General features: G+C 20.2%; 4 protein-coding genes across 10 annotated transcripts; 2 read left to right on the forward strand and 2 right to left on the reverse strand.

Moving 5' to 3' along the window:
• Positions 1-406: 406 nt before the first annotated feature.
• On the reverse strand, positions 407-6659 carry LOC102675741 (C2 domain-containing protein 3-like). 2 transcript variants are annotated; one of them, XM_031512862.1, is made up of 12 exons: positions 6263-6658; positions 5165-6048; positions 4984-5085; positions 4767-4892; positions 4419-4694; positions 4101-4351; positions 3878-4027; positions 3592-3774; positions 2524-3510; positions 2263-2454; positions 1926-2194; positions 407-1846 (listed from the first exon to the last, which is right to left on the reverse strand). In XM_031512862.1, exons 1-12 carry the CDS (start codon positions 6427-6429, stop codon positions 511-513), a joined length of 4923 nt encoding a protein of 1640 aa, XP_031368722.1. In that variant the 5' UTR covers positions 6430-6658; the 3' UTR covers positions 407-510. The 2 variants fall into 2 exon arrangements, with proteins under 2 accessions (XP_031368722.1, XP_031368723.1); XM_031512863.1 differs by lacking the exon at positions 3592-3774 and having other exon boundaries at positions 6263-6659.
• LOC102675419 (protein arginine methyltransferase NDUFAF7 homolog, mitochondrial) lies at positions 6262-8701 on the forward strand. Of its 4 annotated transcripts, none has more exons than XM_006620628.2 (6): positions 6262-6395; positions 7124-7245; positions 7337-7444; positions 7521-7802; positions 7881-7994; positions 8059-8701. In XM_006620628.2, exons 2-6 carry the CDS (start codon positions 7135-7137, stop codon positions 8545-8547), a joined length of 1104 nt encoding a protein of 367 aa, XP_006620691.1. In that variant the 5' UTR covers positions 6262-6395; positions 7124-7134; the 3' UTR covers positions 8548-8701. The 4 variants fall into 4 exon arrangements, with proteins under 4 accessions (XP_006620691.1, XP_031368732.1, XP_006620690.1 ...); XM_031512872.1 differs by lacking the exon at positions 6262-6395 and adding an exon at positions 6688-6721; XM_006620627.2 differs by lacking the exon at positions 6262-6395 and having other exon boundaries at positions 7015-7245.
• Positions 8702-9014: 313 nt separating this feature from the next.
• LOC102675285 (CWF19-like protein 2) lies at positions 9015-12043 on the reverse strand. Of its 2 annotated transcripts, none has more exons than XM_031512870.1 (10): positions 11802-12043; positions 11326-11715; positions 10812-11252; positions 10613-10730; positions 10400-10539; positions 10180-10245; positions 9804-10109; positions 9555-9710; positions 9301-9483; positions 9015-9206 (listed from the first exon to the last, which is right to left on the reverse strand). In XM_031512870.1, exons 1-10 carry the CDS (start codon positions 11913-11915, stop codon positions 9063-9065), a joined length of 2058 nt encoding a protein of 685 aa, XP_031368730.1. In that variant the 5' UTR covers positions 11916-12043; the 3' UTR covers positions 9015-9062. The 2 variants fall into 2 exon arrangements, with proteins under 2 accessions (XP_031368730.1, XP_006620689.1); XM_006620626.2 differs by having other exon boundaries at positions 11326-11724; positions 11808-12036.
• Positions 12044-12363: 320 nt separating this feature from the next.
• LOC102676111 (suppressor of Mek1-like) lies at positions 12364-14938 on the forward strand. 2 transcript variants are annotated; one of them, XM_006620633.2, is made up of 5 exons: positions 12364-12516; positions 12982-13422; positions 13558-14253; positions 14326-14578; positions 14648-14938. In XM_006620633.2, the coding sequence occupies exons 2-5, from the start codon at positions 12997-12999 to the stop codon at positions 14782-14784; spliced, it is 1512 nt and encodes a 503-aa protein (XP_006620696.1). In that variant the 5' UTR covers positions 12364-12516; positions 12982-12996; the 3' UTR covers positions 14785-14938. The 2 variants fall into 2 exon arrangements, with proteins under 2 accessions (XP_006620696.1, XP_006620697.1); XM_006620634.2 differs by having other exon boundaries at positions 12399-12516; positions 12960-13422.
• The last annotated feature ends 825 nt before the right edge of the window (positions 14939-15763 follow it).

A 15763-nucleotide genomic window follows, 5' to 3' on the forward strand; every position in this document is an offset into this window, starting at 1 on the left:
TTAAATTATATATATTTATCATATTCTAAACAATTTATTAATATTAATAATAAATTCTATATAATGTGCATTATATATTATATATTATTATGTATATATATAATAATTTCATATAAATATTACTTTTTTACAGATTGCGTATTATTTTATTAATGTTATTTTATTAATGAATTAAATATTTTAAGTATTATAATAGATACACATGCGCGCGCGCACACAAACATAAATTATGCAAATTATCAATTAATAATGAAAACTTATATAAAACTTATATATTAATAATTTTATATTATATAAGAATAAACTATATTTAAAATTTAAACAATTTACTTAAATAAATATATTAAAACGTATATAGGATTTTTTAATACTTATACATATATAATAAGAAAAATATCTTAAGATATTTATAAGTTTTTTTTTTAATGTTATAATTATGGCTATTATATAAACAAACTTGTATTAGTTATAATACATATATTTATATTAGTTATAAACATAAATACTTGATTATGAATGAAGAATTTCATTTTCTTGTTGTGTAATTAATGATTTTTTATTATCTTCTATAGGATTACCACCATCAGGAGCTTGTCTTGAAAGCGCTAAATCAGATGTTTCAAAAGATATAGAATCACTATTTTCAACTATTTCTGAATCAATTGATTTTACTATTGAATTTGCAATCGATATAGTTGTAGTCGATTCTGTACTATTATTTACCAATTGGTCATTGTAATTTGTATCATGAAAACCAATGAAATTAGTACTACTAATAATATTTTCTGATATTCCAGATGGTGTTGTTCTAAAATGATCAGTATTTTCTATAGTTATATTAGTTCCCTTTAAATCGTGTATTTTGTTTAATTTGTTATTTTTTGATGTATTAAATTCTTTGCTATATCGATTATCTAATTGTTTAATAGTTTCTTCTTCCAATGATGTATGTGGGTAATATAAATCAGGCATTAAATGTTGATATAAAGGTAAATTACAATTATTTAAATCCATATGACGAATATTTGAAGTTATAAGATATGTTGTTAATTCGTCGCATTTGCTGTACGATGTATTGCTACTTTCCTCAGCAATTAATTCTTCACGAATTACTGTTGACATTTTATTAGCAATTTGTGAATCTTGATCACATATATCAACTTCTCTGGACATAGAATTTGTTAATGGATTTACTGAATTTTGTATATTATCCATTTGTGTATGTGATGTAAATATTTTAAGTTCTTGATTAGTATCTTGTAAACAATTATTATTTGGTAAATTTGTTAATACATTAGTAATATCTTTTTCCATTGGCATAATTTTAGTTAAATAAGATTGTGCAGGAAATGAAGAGAGTTTATCAAGTAAATAGTTTATATGTGTTTTAGTTCCTTGTTTTGGATAGTCAATAAAAGTATCATCTAATGTTTTAATATTTTGCACTAAATGTTCATTTTGTTGTTGTATTTTAGAATTATCATTTAATAAATTTCGTTTATCGTAAGAATTCAATATTTTAGAAGAATTATGTTTTATTATTTCGCAACTAACTGAATTATCACAACTGATATAAGTTTTTGATAAGAAATTTTGAATGTTAAATTTTGTTGTATCATTTGATATATTTTCATTTTCATTTTCTTTAGTATTTCTATCTAAACATATTTTATTATTATAATCCATTGTAGATACTACTGGATCGATAATTTTATGATCATTATTTCCATTATCGCTGGTTAATTCAAATTCATTTTCCAAATCATCTTCGAAAGCTGTACTTGTGATATCATGTAATCGTGATTTTAAACGTTTTGTGATTTCATCTAATTCAGTTAATTTTTGTCTAAAAAATATAAATATCGAGCTTATAATTATATAAAAATATTATTGTAAAATGAGAAAATATAATCAAATTAATTTACTTCAAAGATAAGGATAAAAATGACATTGATACATCTTCAAAATCAATATGAGTATTTGAGTCATTTGATTGATTTTCATTATGTAATAATTTCTCTTCTTTTTGTACAACTGTTGATAAAGTATAATTGGTGTTATTTCGTTCAATATCACGAGAATGCATTTCATGAGCATATAATGGAATCTTATTTAATTGTGTCACAGAATATGTTGGTAATCGAGTTATTGATCTTCCAAATAATGATAAATTATCTAATGGTGTTATACATACCTAAAATATAAATAGTTAAATAAAAAATAAAATAAAAGCAAATACTATATAAATGAAATATATAATACTTTAATTTGTCCATTGCATTTTCCAGTAAAGTCCATTATATGAAACCAACCAGACACTGTTGGAAAACCATTTTTTAAAATAGAAAGATCAATAGCAGAAAATCCGAGAACAACATCATTTTCCAAATTTATTTGCATACTGATATCTGTATCTAATATCCGCCAAACTTTTAAAATTAATCTCTTTTTATCCTGAAAAAAAAATATTTAAAATTAATTAAAAAAAAAAAATTTTATTTACAAATCCAGAAAATTACATACATATAAAAGTAATTCTGTTGGTAATTGTGTATCACATTTCCAATTCCATTTCGGATTACAACTATATGGGAAAACATTAGTAATGTATGAGTTTAAATGGTTTGCATGATTAGATTGATTGACCTGAAAGGATACATATGTACTAGGATCAATAGTTCCATCAATTTTTTCTATTTTTGGTAAATGTAAAGCACACTCAATTTCCACAATAGCTCTAAACATTGTTTGACTATATGTGGAATTCATTGATTCGTTTTCTGCTTGAATTATAGTTGATAACTCAAATGTTGTATTACTGTGATTACTATTTGGTTGTTGATTGATTTCTTCATTGTATTCAGCACCAACTCCAACGCTTCTGTATATTTCTGTTGGTAAATAAAAGTTGTGCTTAACACTACTATTATCACTATCATCAAAACTATTATTAGAGTTCATTTCGTTCGAATATATTCGTTCTTTATTTGTTTGTTTTTTTTCTTTCAAATCTACGTCAGTTTGTGTCGCTTGGTCTATATTATTTTTGTTAACACTTGAAATTTGCGTTAAATAATCAACTGTATGTAAAATCGAATGTTCTGAATTTGAAATGTTTTTTTGTAATTTTCCATTAAATTTTAATTCTTTAATAATGGAGATATCTGTCTGACATTCTCGATTTTCCGAATTTGGAAAATATAATTCTTTTTTAATTGTATTAGTTATATTAGTAGCATATATTTGAGAATTATTTTGTAAAATTTCCTCTTTATTTAATTGCGTTTTACATATATTATGTTGCATATCTTGTGCTTGTTTTTTAAGATCAAAAAATTTATTTAAATTCATTATTTGAGATATTCCAAAAGATTGCAAATTTCTTGACATTTTTAATAATGCAATTTGTTCAGCAGTTCCAAGAGCTACCAATGCAAGTAATTGACCACAAGATTGACCAGAAACAGGATCTATAATTGGGACCCATCCATCTACACTTATTACTGGATACTAGAATAATAAATTTTATAAAATTATAAAGCTATTAAAATTAAAAATTAAAAAAAATTATATTAATTTTAAAAGATATACTTTAGATAACATCAAATAAGATAATACTCGTGGATCTCTATATGCAACATATAATTGATGTACAGATAATTTTGTCAATCCTAATAAATTATCAATATTATTATTTCTAGAATAAACTTCAATGATTATATAATTATCTTTAATACGTTCCAATAAATCATTATCATAAATAAGAGGAATTAACTAGAATAAAAATATAAATAATATTATTAATAATATTAATATTATTAAACATATATACATATTATTAAATATATATAAATTGTCAAATCTACAAAATATTTACTTGACAAAATTGGTATGATGGATTTTTGGTATTGTTACAGATTTGACTTTTAGTTTTATCTTCTTTCCAAAATGCTCTACATATTAAATATGTGTTTAACTCTGATAAATCTAATCCTTCAAATACATATATTAAACCATGAAGTAAAACCTATATAATGATTATTTTATTATTAAAAATAATCAATCTATATGTATTTATAACATAAATCATATTTTTATACCTTATCTAGATCTGTATTTTTATAATTTTTTGTATCCATTTTTTTATCATCTATTATTTCTGTTGTAAATTGTGATACATTCTTTACTGAAGAACTATCTGTAGTTAGGGCTCCATCTAAAATTGGTAATATTTCATTACCTATTTTAGATTGATTTTCTATAATACTCTTACTACTTTTATTTTTAGGTTCATTTAATAATTGTTGTGGATCCAAAATAGGAATGTTTTCTTTAGTAGAAATTATATTATCTAAAAAGATATAAAAGATTTAGAGTAATTTTTAGAGTAATTTATTTTCTACTTCATATATGCTTACCAATATATTGTCTTTCACAATAATTAGAATCCGAACCTAATTCTATAATTATATATAATTTTCCTATTTTTATTTCTTTATTAACTATAGTTAGATGTTGTGCAGATTTCAAGTTTTCACTTTTTATGATATTACAAACATTAATAGTACCATTTCCTAATTCAATTAATAACTTTTTGTTAAGATGGCGAAAAAATATTTTAAATTTTATAAACAATCCTTTATAATATTTTAAATTTGATATTTTATATATATTGCTATGGTTAAAATAGATCACTATAAATATACAATTAGTTATAAAAATTGTATAAAATTATAAATATTGCATATTTAGTAGTATAAATTTACCTTGATTAGCTTGTTTTTTGGAACATATTCTCACAGTCTTGTTTTTTTTTTCAAATTCATCAATATGATCAAATATTATATCATATTGAACAAAATATGTTGCAGATAAAAAGACATCATCTTTATCTATAAATAAATATATTTATTTTGTAAAACAATATATATTTTTAATAAATTTAAATTATTATTTATATATGTATTTTTCAAATTTACATACGTGATATTGAAGAAGATTTTACACGTCTATAACCTGCAGAACTTAAAGTAAATGATTCTATATTAATTTGAATATAAGTAATAAAATCAAAAAGATTAGTATCTAAAATAGAAAATAATTTTTATTAAATTAATAAAATTTAAAATATATTAATTATTATTATTATAAGCAATTAACTAACCTTTTGAATTAATATACAATCTTTTATCTGAAAATGTGTCTTTCATTAAAGAATTCATTCTTGTAGAAGATATATTATTTATTGTACTTTTATTATCATACTTAGAGATTTTTAAACTATTAGATGTAAGATCTATTAAACTTGAATTTAAAGATGTTGATGTATGTGTTTTGCTTTCATTAGATAACAACATATCTTTATTCAAAAAGCATTCATGTAACTTTACTTCATCATTTATAGAAATATTAGTTTGTAATTCATTATTTATTGAATTATCATTAAAAATTAACTCGTCTTCATCACAAATTTTTTTATATAAAGCTCCTCTGAGTTGTTGAGCTTTTGTAACAATCTGAGCAATAATTTTATCTGTTATATCATTTTTCAATTTATTGACAGGTTCTTGAAATTCTGTTCTTCTTAATTTTAAAATAGATTTATAAGTATTATTTTCTTCTGTTATTTCTTTTTTATTATATTCATTAGTCATTATATTATCTTGATTTTTAAAACTATTACTATTAGTTGAGATTAAAATATTATGATCAGCTTGTTTTTTTTCATATTTGTGTGTCTTTAATTGCATATTAAAAGATTTTGTTATATATTTTAATTTCATAGAAATATGAATTTCTCCTATTTTAGTTCCATAATTACTTATTATTGGTACATATTTAAAATATGATTTATATTTAAGAATCTGTAATAAATCTGTGATTTGTGAAGTTCCAATAATTTTATTGGTCTCTTTATTAATAATTATTACTTCTATAGGTTCACAATTCTTAATGTATTCTTCAAAAAGATTTATATTTGTACGAATAACATAAATTTCAGTTGTTTCTTGTTGTGATTTTATAAAATCTTTTGTAATATCTATTGATCTGTAAAAAAATATATATTTTAAAATATACATAAGAAATGAAATTAAAGATAACTAAATAATTTAATCTATATTATAGAAAAAATTTATATAAACTAAAAAATAATATATAAATTAAATTGAAATAAAAAATTTAAGGATTTAAAAATTATTATTAATGTAATTTAAATTTTTTTAGTTATTTTATTTAACAAAATATAAATTTTTTATCTTACCTAAATTCAGTTCTATCAGTTTCTCCCCACCAAGTTAAAAATATTTTGATTTCACTAAAACTTCTTTTTGACCAAATAATTTCATCTATAACAAGTTTTAAATAACCATGAATTTTGCCTTCGACTAATGGTGGTAAAGATTTTTGAAATTTCATTTTCGTACCCATTTATTTTCTGTATGCATTGTTATGTTGTACAGTTTATTTACATTTATCATCGGTTTAGGTTAGGTTTAATATTAATAAAATATATAAGCATAACTAGAAATTATTAATTTGGATTTTTTATCATGAATGTTATATTAAAAAATTAAATATTAGTATTGATACTTATTGTTATATCTTCAATTGTTGATTATAAAATTAATATAGAAAATAATTCACATTTAATCTTAATTTAAAAAAATATTTGCTGCCATCTGTTCAAAAGAAATATAAATTATGGAACTATTTTTTCTGCGTACTTATGATTCTTTTATATTTAAATAAAATATATAATAAATATTTAATTTCAAACAAATATTAGTAATTTGATAATATTAAAGCATTATTTATATATTTACATATATATATATTATTTTTATAAAAAAAAGTTCATAGTTATTTAAATTAATATAATAACCTATAAACTTGTTTATTAAAAATCTTGATAATATGATTACATTGCTAATATTTGAAAAATATATAAAATATCAGAATATATTTAATACAAAATTTATTAAAAACAATTTATTCTTAACAAATTATTCAAAATATTATTTGTTTCATATGCCATATAATTTTTCAACCTTAAATGATAAAAAATCAAAAAATCTTTATCATCATTTATATTCAAAAATATTAGCTTGTGGTCCTATTACAGTTGCTGATTATATGAAAGAAGTTTTAACTCATCCAATTATAGGATATTATATGAATAAAGATGTTTTTGGAAAACAAGGTGATTTTATAACATCACCAGAAATTTCACAATTATTTGGAGAAGTATGTAAGTCTAATTTTTTAAAAATTTATATGAATTATATTACTTTAATATATAGTTTTTGTTTTAATTATTTATTTTAATTTAAATTAGATGTTAGCTGTTTGGATAAAATATGAATGGCAAAAGATTTCAAAAGATTCTTTTCAAATTGTTGAATTAGGTCCAGGTAGAGGAACTTTAATTAAAGATATATTGCGGGTATGATTTTTGTATGTATTAAATATATATTAAAATATTATTTTATAAATTTATCTTTATTGTATATGTTACATAGGTATTTAAACAATTTAAATTTCTAAATGATATATCAATACATTTGGTAGAAGTTAGTTCAATATTATCCCAGATTCAGGCAAAGAATTTATGTAAAACAATTATAGAATATGATCAAAAAAGAAATAAATCTAAAAATAATTCTATTAATTATTATAAAGAAGGTACTACAGAAGATGGAATAAAATTATATTGGTATTATTCTATTAAGGATGTACCAAAGAAATTTAGTATATTTTTAGCACATGAATTTTTTGATGCATTACCAATTCATAAATTTCAGGTATATTAATTAAATTATGAAAAATTTAAACATAATTTATTAATATGTTATGTATATATACATATTATTTATATCTAGAAAATTGACAATGAATGGAGAGAAGTTTTAATTGATATAATTCAAGGATGTAACGAAGAAAAGTTTCGTTATGTATTATCAAATACACCAACTCCTGCTACCTTGCTTATACCGGTAATATTATTTATATTTTTTTCAAGAGAATAATATGTAAGATAATTTAATAAATATTTTGCAGAGTGATGAGAAAAGAGAACATATTGAAATTAGTCCAGAAAGTTTGATAATAGTGGATTATTTAGCAGATTTTTTATGGGAATGTGGTGGATTTGCTTTAATTTGTGATTATGGTCATAATGGTGATAAAACTGATACTTTTCGTGGATTTTCTCAACATAAAATACATGATCCATTATTACATCCAGGTACTGCTGATTTAACAGCAGATGTCGATTTTGCAGCTATTAAAAAAATTGCAGAAAAAGATAATAGATTAATAACATTTGGACCAGTGAGTCAATCAAATTTTTTACAAAATCTTGGAATTAATATAAGATTGCAAATACTCTTACAAAATGCTTCAAAAGAAGAAAGAAAGTCATTAGAATCTGGATATCACATGATAATGGATAAAGATAAAATGGGAATTCGTTTTAAAGTTTTATCATTATTTCCCTCTATTTTGAAAGAATACTTTAAAAAGATACCAATAGCAGGTTTTTTTTAAACATAAATAATAAAATAATATATTAAATGAAATATTGTGATATTATATATGATAAATATATATATTATAAAATTGTGTTTAAAATTAAATTATGTAAATAACATTTTATTAATTTAAAATAAGATTTTTCTAAGATTAAAATAAATTTATAATTATGATAAAAAAAAATTATTCAATATATTAATATTCCATATATCTGAATAGTCAATTTTAATTACACCTAGTTTTAGATTTATTAAGAAAAATACTATTCTACAACTTTTAAAATTATTTTAATTATTATTTATCATTGTTATGAAAAATGGAAAAACTAACATAATTGAATTTAACTTATGAACACATAAGTGTTATTTGTTATAATTAATAATATTGCAATCTAATTTTTAAACATAATAATAATAACCTGACTAATTTTCTACTCTGCAAATATTATAATAATAAAAAAAAACTATCTAACTAGATCGAAATTGCTATGTAATAAGAATATGTATCTATTTCTATATGTAATTTCATAATTAATTATAATTTTTTATTTCATATTCATATTTTTTCCATATTTTTGAAAATTTTAATACTTTTTCATGTTGCTGATCAACATTTTCTTTTTTTGGTTTCCGCCATATATTATGTTTTAAATCTAACATTCCGCCTATAATTTCCTACAAACAATAAAATATTTGATATTAAAAAAATTATTATAAAATAATCATTTATCTATATTTATTTAAAATCATATTTAAAAACAAAAATTACCTCTGCAAAATTCTTTGAAAACATATGTTCATCTTCAATAACATGAGCATATCCTTTATTTGTTTCAAATTCTACCATAAAATATGATAGACCATTTGGAATAGCTTGACGTATATCTTTATTTTCAAGATTGATTATTTTTTTGTTCATTGACCATTCTGTTTCACATTCTAATAAGGCTTTCTAGAAAAAATGTTATGCTCAGTAATTCAATAAATCAAATATTTATATTTGTTATTTATGTATATATTTACTTTAAAATATATTGGTGCTAATTCACCAATTTTTTTTGGTATTGGAACACATTCCAATCGCATATGTGAAAATTTGTAAGAACTTTTGTATATTTCATAGAACACTGGATATTGATTTTGATCCATAAACATCTTGTATAAAATTCTTTTAAATAACTGAAAATAAAACAATTATAAGAAAAAAATTATTAAAAATAATTATTAAAAATTAAAATTATATCAAATGGCAATATTTAAAAAATGTTTTACCTTTAATTTTTCCCAAATATTTTCGTCTAATTGTAATTGACAAGCAATATGTTGTAAAGGTGTTATTATACAATGTCCAATTGTCAAAGAAGTATATTGAGGAAGGCTTAAACAAATTTCAGAATCCATTGCAATAATCATATGTTTCAACATATATTTTGAATCAATACACCAGTGACAATCATCCAAACTTTTTGATAAATGTTCATGTTCCTTAATAGCAATTAAACGATCTTTCTCATTCTGTTTTCTATCTGTTTTAATATATGTAATATGTTCTTCAAATATCTCATCCATATCTAAACCCTAAAATAAATTTTCTTATATATTTATTATTTTATAAAATATTTCTTAAAATAAATTTTATATGATATACCTTACAAGCAGCCTTCATAAATGTTGCATCATCTTCATTTGTAGATCTTCCTTTTTCTTTCTGGAACTAAAAAATATTAATATTAAATCTATCAAGATTTAATATTATTAATTAAATTAATATTAAATTTTATTTCAATAGGTCTATTCATTTAATTATTATTAATTTAATAATTATTAATTATTATTTATTTTATTATATATTTTATTTTAGGACTTACTAATTTTTGTAATGAATATTTGTCATCATCAAAATAATGTCTCACTTTTTTTCCAAAAACATGTGTTTCTGCATTTTTTCGTTTCATATTTTGCAAAGATTCTATAGATTGAATTCTGGGTTCTAATGGTCTTGTAATACCTATTATATAATTTATTTATATAATTTAATTATTTTAATTATTTAATTTATTATTTTTGATTTTATTACATACCTTTTGCATCAGTTTGTGTTAGAATTATATCTGGAATTTTTTCAATATTACATATTTGTGTATTTTGTATAATTTCTCTAGCTTTTTGTAATTGCATTTTTAATTCATCAGCAAGTTTCTAAAAAGATATCATATCATTTCTATAATCTTTTAATATATTTTGCATATTTAATATAAAAATCTAATATAAATAACGTACAATATTACCCATTATTTCAGCTTTAACAATTTTTGCTCCTAACTTATTCATTTCTGCTTCTGTCAAAAGTTTTGTTTCTATATTTGTATCATCATTACAACTGTTCTTTAATATAAGATTATTTGAATTAAATTCTTTTTCATTATTATTTGATATTTTACATTTTAAATTTTTTTCAATAAAATGGTTTACTTTATTTGAACAATTATTAAAATAATCATCATTTATTGGCATTTTATATTCTTGTTTTTGATTATTTTCATATTTTAAAGTGATATTATCATTTTTATATTGATCATTTCTGTTTAAATTTTGTATATAATTTGAAAATTGTCTATTTTCACATTTTTCAATATTATTATATTGATTTTCAAATTTGGATATACTTTTTATTGGCGATTCTTTTGATTCAGATATCATTGATTCTATCATTTCTAAAGGCTATATAAATTATTATAATATATTATAATTTTTATATTTTAAAATCAATTTTATTTAATTGATTTATACTTACACCCCATCTTTCTGCTACAATGTCTTTTAAATTTTTATTTTGACTTTCTGCTTGTTCTTTTGCTCGTTGAAGACCTTTTTTTAACCAATTTATATCTATTTTTGGTTGTGCATTTATTGAATTTTTTTCAGGGAGACCATTACCTCCATTTTTCCAATATGGATTTAATTCTTTCTTATTTTGATTCAAATTATTCATATCAGATTTATCAATATTTTTATCAGAATTAGAAAATTCTTTCTTTTTCTCGTTAAACACACATGGAAGTATACCTTTTATGTTCATCCAATCCTCTCTTTTAGAAAATCCCTCTTTTTTTGACGTAGATACATTTTGTTCTTTAAATGAGAATTCACATATTGGTTTTTCTACCCATTCCTGTTCTTCTTCGTTTGTGCTCTATATAATTTATTAACAAAAATAGAATTAAAATGTGATGAAAAAAATAAGTAAACAAATACACAATAATATTTAATACTTACACTATTAGAATCAGATTCTTTAGATTTCTTATTATGTCTTCTTTTTTCTTTTTTTTTTGATTTTTTTCTCTCATATTTAGATTTGTTTTTATATTTTTTATGTTTCATTATTTTTTAAATATTATGTACACAAATATGCTAAAAAATCTAAAAGCTAAGACTTTCGTGCTTGTTAAGCAATAAACATGTCATGTTTTCTATACATCTATCAGGATTGCTTGAAAAATAGGGAATATGGGAAATAGGGAATATTGCATAGAGAATATTTTTATATTCAATGCATGTATTCTATATTTATATACATATATATATAAACTTATAATAGTGTTTTAATTTGAAAAAGTAATAGTTATAAATATAATTATAATATAATATATATTAAAAATATTAAAAATTTCATTGATTTTCATAATAAATATTTCTAAAATATAAAATTTATTACAAAATGTTTAATCACTAAAATAATTCATTTTATTAACTAAAATTTATAACTTATACATGTAATAAAAAAATAGATATCGATGATATAAATATAATTCTGAACATTAATATATGAATTTTTTTTATGCAAATAGTACTAAACTATACATAATTTAACCAATCAATAGAGATTACATACTTACTTACGCGTAGATTTTGCCGCGAAAACGTTACATTCACTGTTTATAAGATAGTAATTAGTTAAATATTTGTTGGTAATTTTAACATTGTAAATTAAAAGTGATTTTTAATTGTTTCAATTATTTTTTCTATTGTAATATTAATGTGTTATAACATAAAACATTTCACATCAAAAAATATTATACAAAATATTTTTTGATACTTTAGTATTTTTTAATATTAATTTACTTATTAATTAAATTTGTAAAATAAAAGCATATACAAGAATATAAAACATTTATTAATTTCTTTTATTTAAATATTTATTAATATCGTTAAATATTTGGTAATATTAAAACAAATATAAATAAAACAAATTCAAATTATTAGAACTATTTAAACAAAATTTCATATTTATATTATTTGTTATCAAATTTTATTGTCAAATGAAAAAAAATAAATTTATTTATTACAAAAGAATTATATTCTATAATCTTTATGATTATATTTTGTATTTATATTTGTTTTATATATGTTTTATATTTGTTTTAGATATAATATTTTTTAATTTTAGATAAATTTATAAATAATGATTGAATCTGATCAAAGTGATAAAGAACAACAGGATGAAATGTCACCTTTAACAATTTCTAATAATTCTGTAGATATAAATGAACATGGAAAAAAAAGGTTACGAGAAGAAATTTCAGAAAATCAAACATTAAATGTACCTTCTAAAAAATTATGTATATCTATTGATGAAACAAAATCTGATAAATATGACATTGAAAATATTTCAGCATTAAATACTGAAGAAATAAAAGATAATATAAAGGATATAAAAAAAATTGATAATAATAAAGATAAAATAATATTAGAAGAAAGTACAAGTGAAATAACAAAAGATTCGTACGTTGAAACATCTAATATTAAAAATAATGAAATATCAATTAATAATGAAACTGAAATTAAAAAAGAAAAAGAATCTAATATTTCATTAGATATAAAAGAGCAGGTAATAAATTATATTATTTAATTTCAATTTATGTAACTACAGTATATATATTATTATTTAATAGTATATATATTTATAATTATTTAAGATGTTACATTTCAATGATTTTATATTTCTTTTTTTATTATGGGAAAGGAAAATGTACATATAGAATCTATAATAAATCTCAATGTAGAAAATGTTAAAATAGAAGAAACAATGGAAATGCTTGATAAGGAAGATAATGTTAAGCCAAAAAGAAAAAATAGAAAGTTTCAAACTGAAGATGCTGAGGTTGTAGAAGGTTTGGAACTTTCTGTAGAATGTGCTAGTGATAAAGGATCTTCAAGTTCTTCTGAAAGTGAAGATAGAAATAAAAGGCAATTTATGCCCAAAACTATAATTATCAAAGCAAAACCTAATGATTCAGAACTTGAAATTAGTTCTTCTGAAGAAGATAAATTAGATTTACAGAATATATCTAAACTAAAATTTAAGAAAACTGTAAAAGGGAAAAAAAGAAATAGAACATCTTTCAGTGCAATAAAAAATACTGATTCTGAAGAAAATAATGATGATAATTCAGATGAAGATTATAGTCCGAAAACTAAAAAGAAATTTAAGAAATCTACAAAATCATCTATAGAATCAAAAAAAGAATATAATAAAGCAAAAAAAGGAATAAAAAGATCAATTGAAAATTTAGATGGTGAAGATGAAAATTCTAATATAACAGAAGAGCTAAAATCAGAAGAAAGTATATCTGATATAAAATCAGGAAAAAGCAAAAGTGAAAATGAAAGTGAAGACAGTGAAAATACTTCTAGTGATGGAAAAAGAAAGAAAAGTATAGTAAGTTTCATTAAAATATACTCTATATATTAAATTTTTTATTTTTAAATTGATGTTTCTGTATTTTTTTAGAAAGCTGAAGATGACAAAAGAATACAAATGTTAAAAAAGTACATTAGAATTGCTGGAATACATGTAAAATCTTATAATGATCTTTGGGCTAATTGTAAATCAAATACTGCAAAAATAAGATGTCTCAAAGAATTATTGACAAAAAATGGAATTATTGGCAGACCAACTGTAGAGAAATGTAAAAAAGCTAAAAAAAGAAATGAAAGACTTAAAGATGTTGCTGAATTAAATACAAGCAATATTATTTCAGAAGGTTTGTAATTTTATAAACTTATCAAATATATATAAAATATTATAAATATTTTAATGAGAAAAATTTTAGGACGTATCACACGTGCTCAAAGAAATAAAGATCCTAATAAAGAATCAATGAAAATATCTGAAATACCTACAAAACATCGTGAAACACGTAATACATTTAAAAGAGTTTTAACCGTTATTGACAGTGATTCAGAATGAAATGTCAATGATTGAAGTTTATTTTGGGGAACAATTAATGTTTTATCTATTTTTGTATCTATTGATTATTTTTGAGGAAGAATCCTAGAATATTAGTTTTAATTAGAATTATTCTCATGATATTAAAAGTTTAAATATAATATTTAATGTTAATTTAATAGCTTCCTTTATGTTTAAATTATATTTAGATTCTTGCATCTATAAAGTAAAGTTAATAAATTAGAATAATCTTCAGATATTATAAATCCAATGTAAAAATAATCAATTATTTAATTATATTGAATTAATTTTAAATAAAAATCTGTTTCTTGCTAACATTATAGATGACATACTTCACATATTTCATTTTATAACTTTTGATATCAAAATTAACTATTATTTTTGGATTCTATTAAATCTATATTACAAAAATACATAAAAAAAATTAATGCTTCTCTAAAATAAATTTAATCATATATTTTTGATTTGTTTACTTACCTTATTATGGTAAGTATATTGTATTTATTTTATGTATATTAAAAAAATATTGATAATTATTGAAATAGGATAAGATAAATAATAAGATGTAAAATTACAATATTTTAATCTATTTTGAAATACAGTAAAAAAGACATTTACATAAAAATTATATTATATATAAAATTATATTATTTAGATATATATCATTATAATTATATATATAATTCTTATGTATATAAAAATAATAAATAATTCTAATTTTATATATATAAGAATTATTATTATAATATAAAAATCTATTTTATAATTGATTTAATATTTTAAGTTACTTAATAATATCTTTCAGATATTTCTGATTATGATTTTATTTAAAATTAATTTGGTTTTACACAATTATACAAAATATGATCAAAATCAAAATAATAGAACATTCTTTGTTATCTTATTAAAAATATTTAGTTTTTAAATAAATGTAACATTTATATAGTCCTAAATATTATTTTTGAATTAAACTTAAATA

Source organism: Apis dorsata, unplaced genomic scaffold, assembly GCF_000469605.1.
Source record: "Apis dorsata unplaced genomic scaffold, Apis dorsata 1.3 scaffold_524, whole genome shotgun sequence".
Lineage (NCBI taxonomy): Eukaryota > Metazoa > Arthropoda > Insecta > Hymenoptera > Apidae > Apis > Apis dorsata.

Coding starts and splice junctions, on each gene's coding strand:
- LOC102675741 (XM_031512862.1), bottom strand. CDS start 6,429: ATGGGTACGAAAATGAAATTTCAAAAATCTTTACCACCATTAGTCGAA. Junction 4,352..4,418: donor TTGTGAAAGACAATATATTG/GTAAGCATATAT, acceptor ATATCTTTTTAG/ATAATATAATTTCTACTAAA. Junction 3,511..3,591: donor CTTATTTGATGTTATCTAAA/GTATATCTTTTA, acceptor TTATTATTCTAG/TATCCAGTAATAAGTGTAGA.
- LOC102675419 (XM_006620627.2), top strand. CDS start 7,030: ATGCCATATAATTTTTCAACCTTAAATGATAAAAAATCAAAAAATCTT. Junction 7,445..7,520: donor TAATTAAAGATATATTGCGG/GTATGATTTTTG, acceptor TATGTTACATAG/GTATTTAAACAATTTAAATT. Junction 7,995..8,058: donor CTGCTACCTTGCTTATACCG/GTAATATTATTT, acceptor AATATTTTGCAG/AGTGATGAGAAAAGAGAACA.
- LOC102675285 (XM_006620626.2), bottom strand. CDS start 11,915: ATGAAACATAAAAAATATAAAAACAAATCTAAATATGAGAGAAAAAAA. Junction 10,731..10,811: donor CTGAAATAATGGGTAATATT/GTACGTTATTTA, acceptor ATATCTTTTTAG/AAACTTGCTGATGAATTAAA. Junction 10,540..10,612: donor AACACAAACTGATGCAAAAG/GTATGTAATAAA, acceptor ATTATATAATAG/GTATTACAAGACCATTAGAA.
- LOC102676111 (XM_006620633.2), top strand. CDS start 12,997: ATGATTGAATCTGATCAAAGTGATAAAGAACAACAGGATGAAATGTCA. Junction 13,423..13,557: donor CATTAGATATAAAAGAGCAG/GTAATAAATTAT, acceptor ATTATGGGAAAG/GAAAATGTACATATAGAATC. Junction 14,579..14,647: donor AAGCAATATTATTTCAGAAG/GTTTGTAATTTT, acceptor GAAAAATTTTAG/GACGTATCACACGTGCTCAA.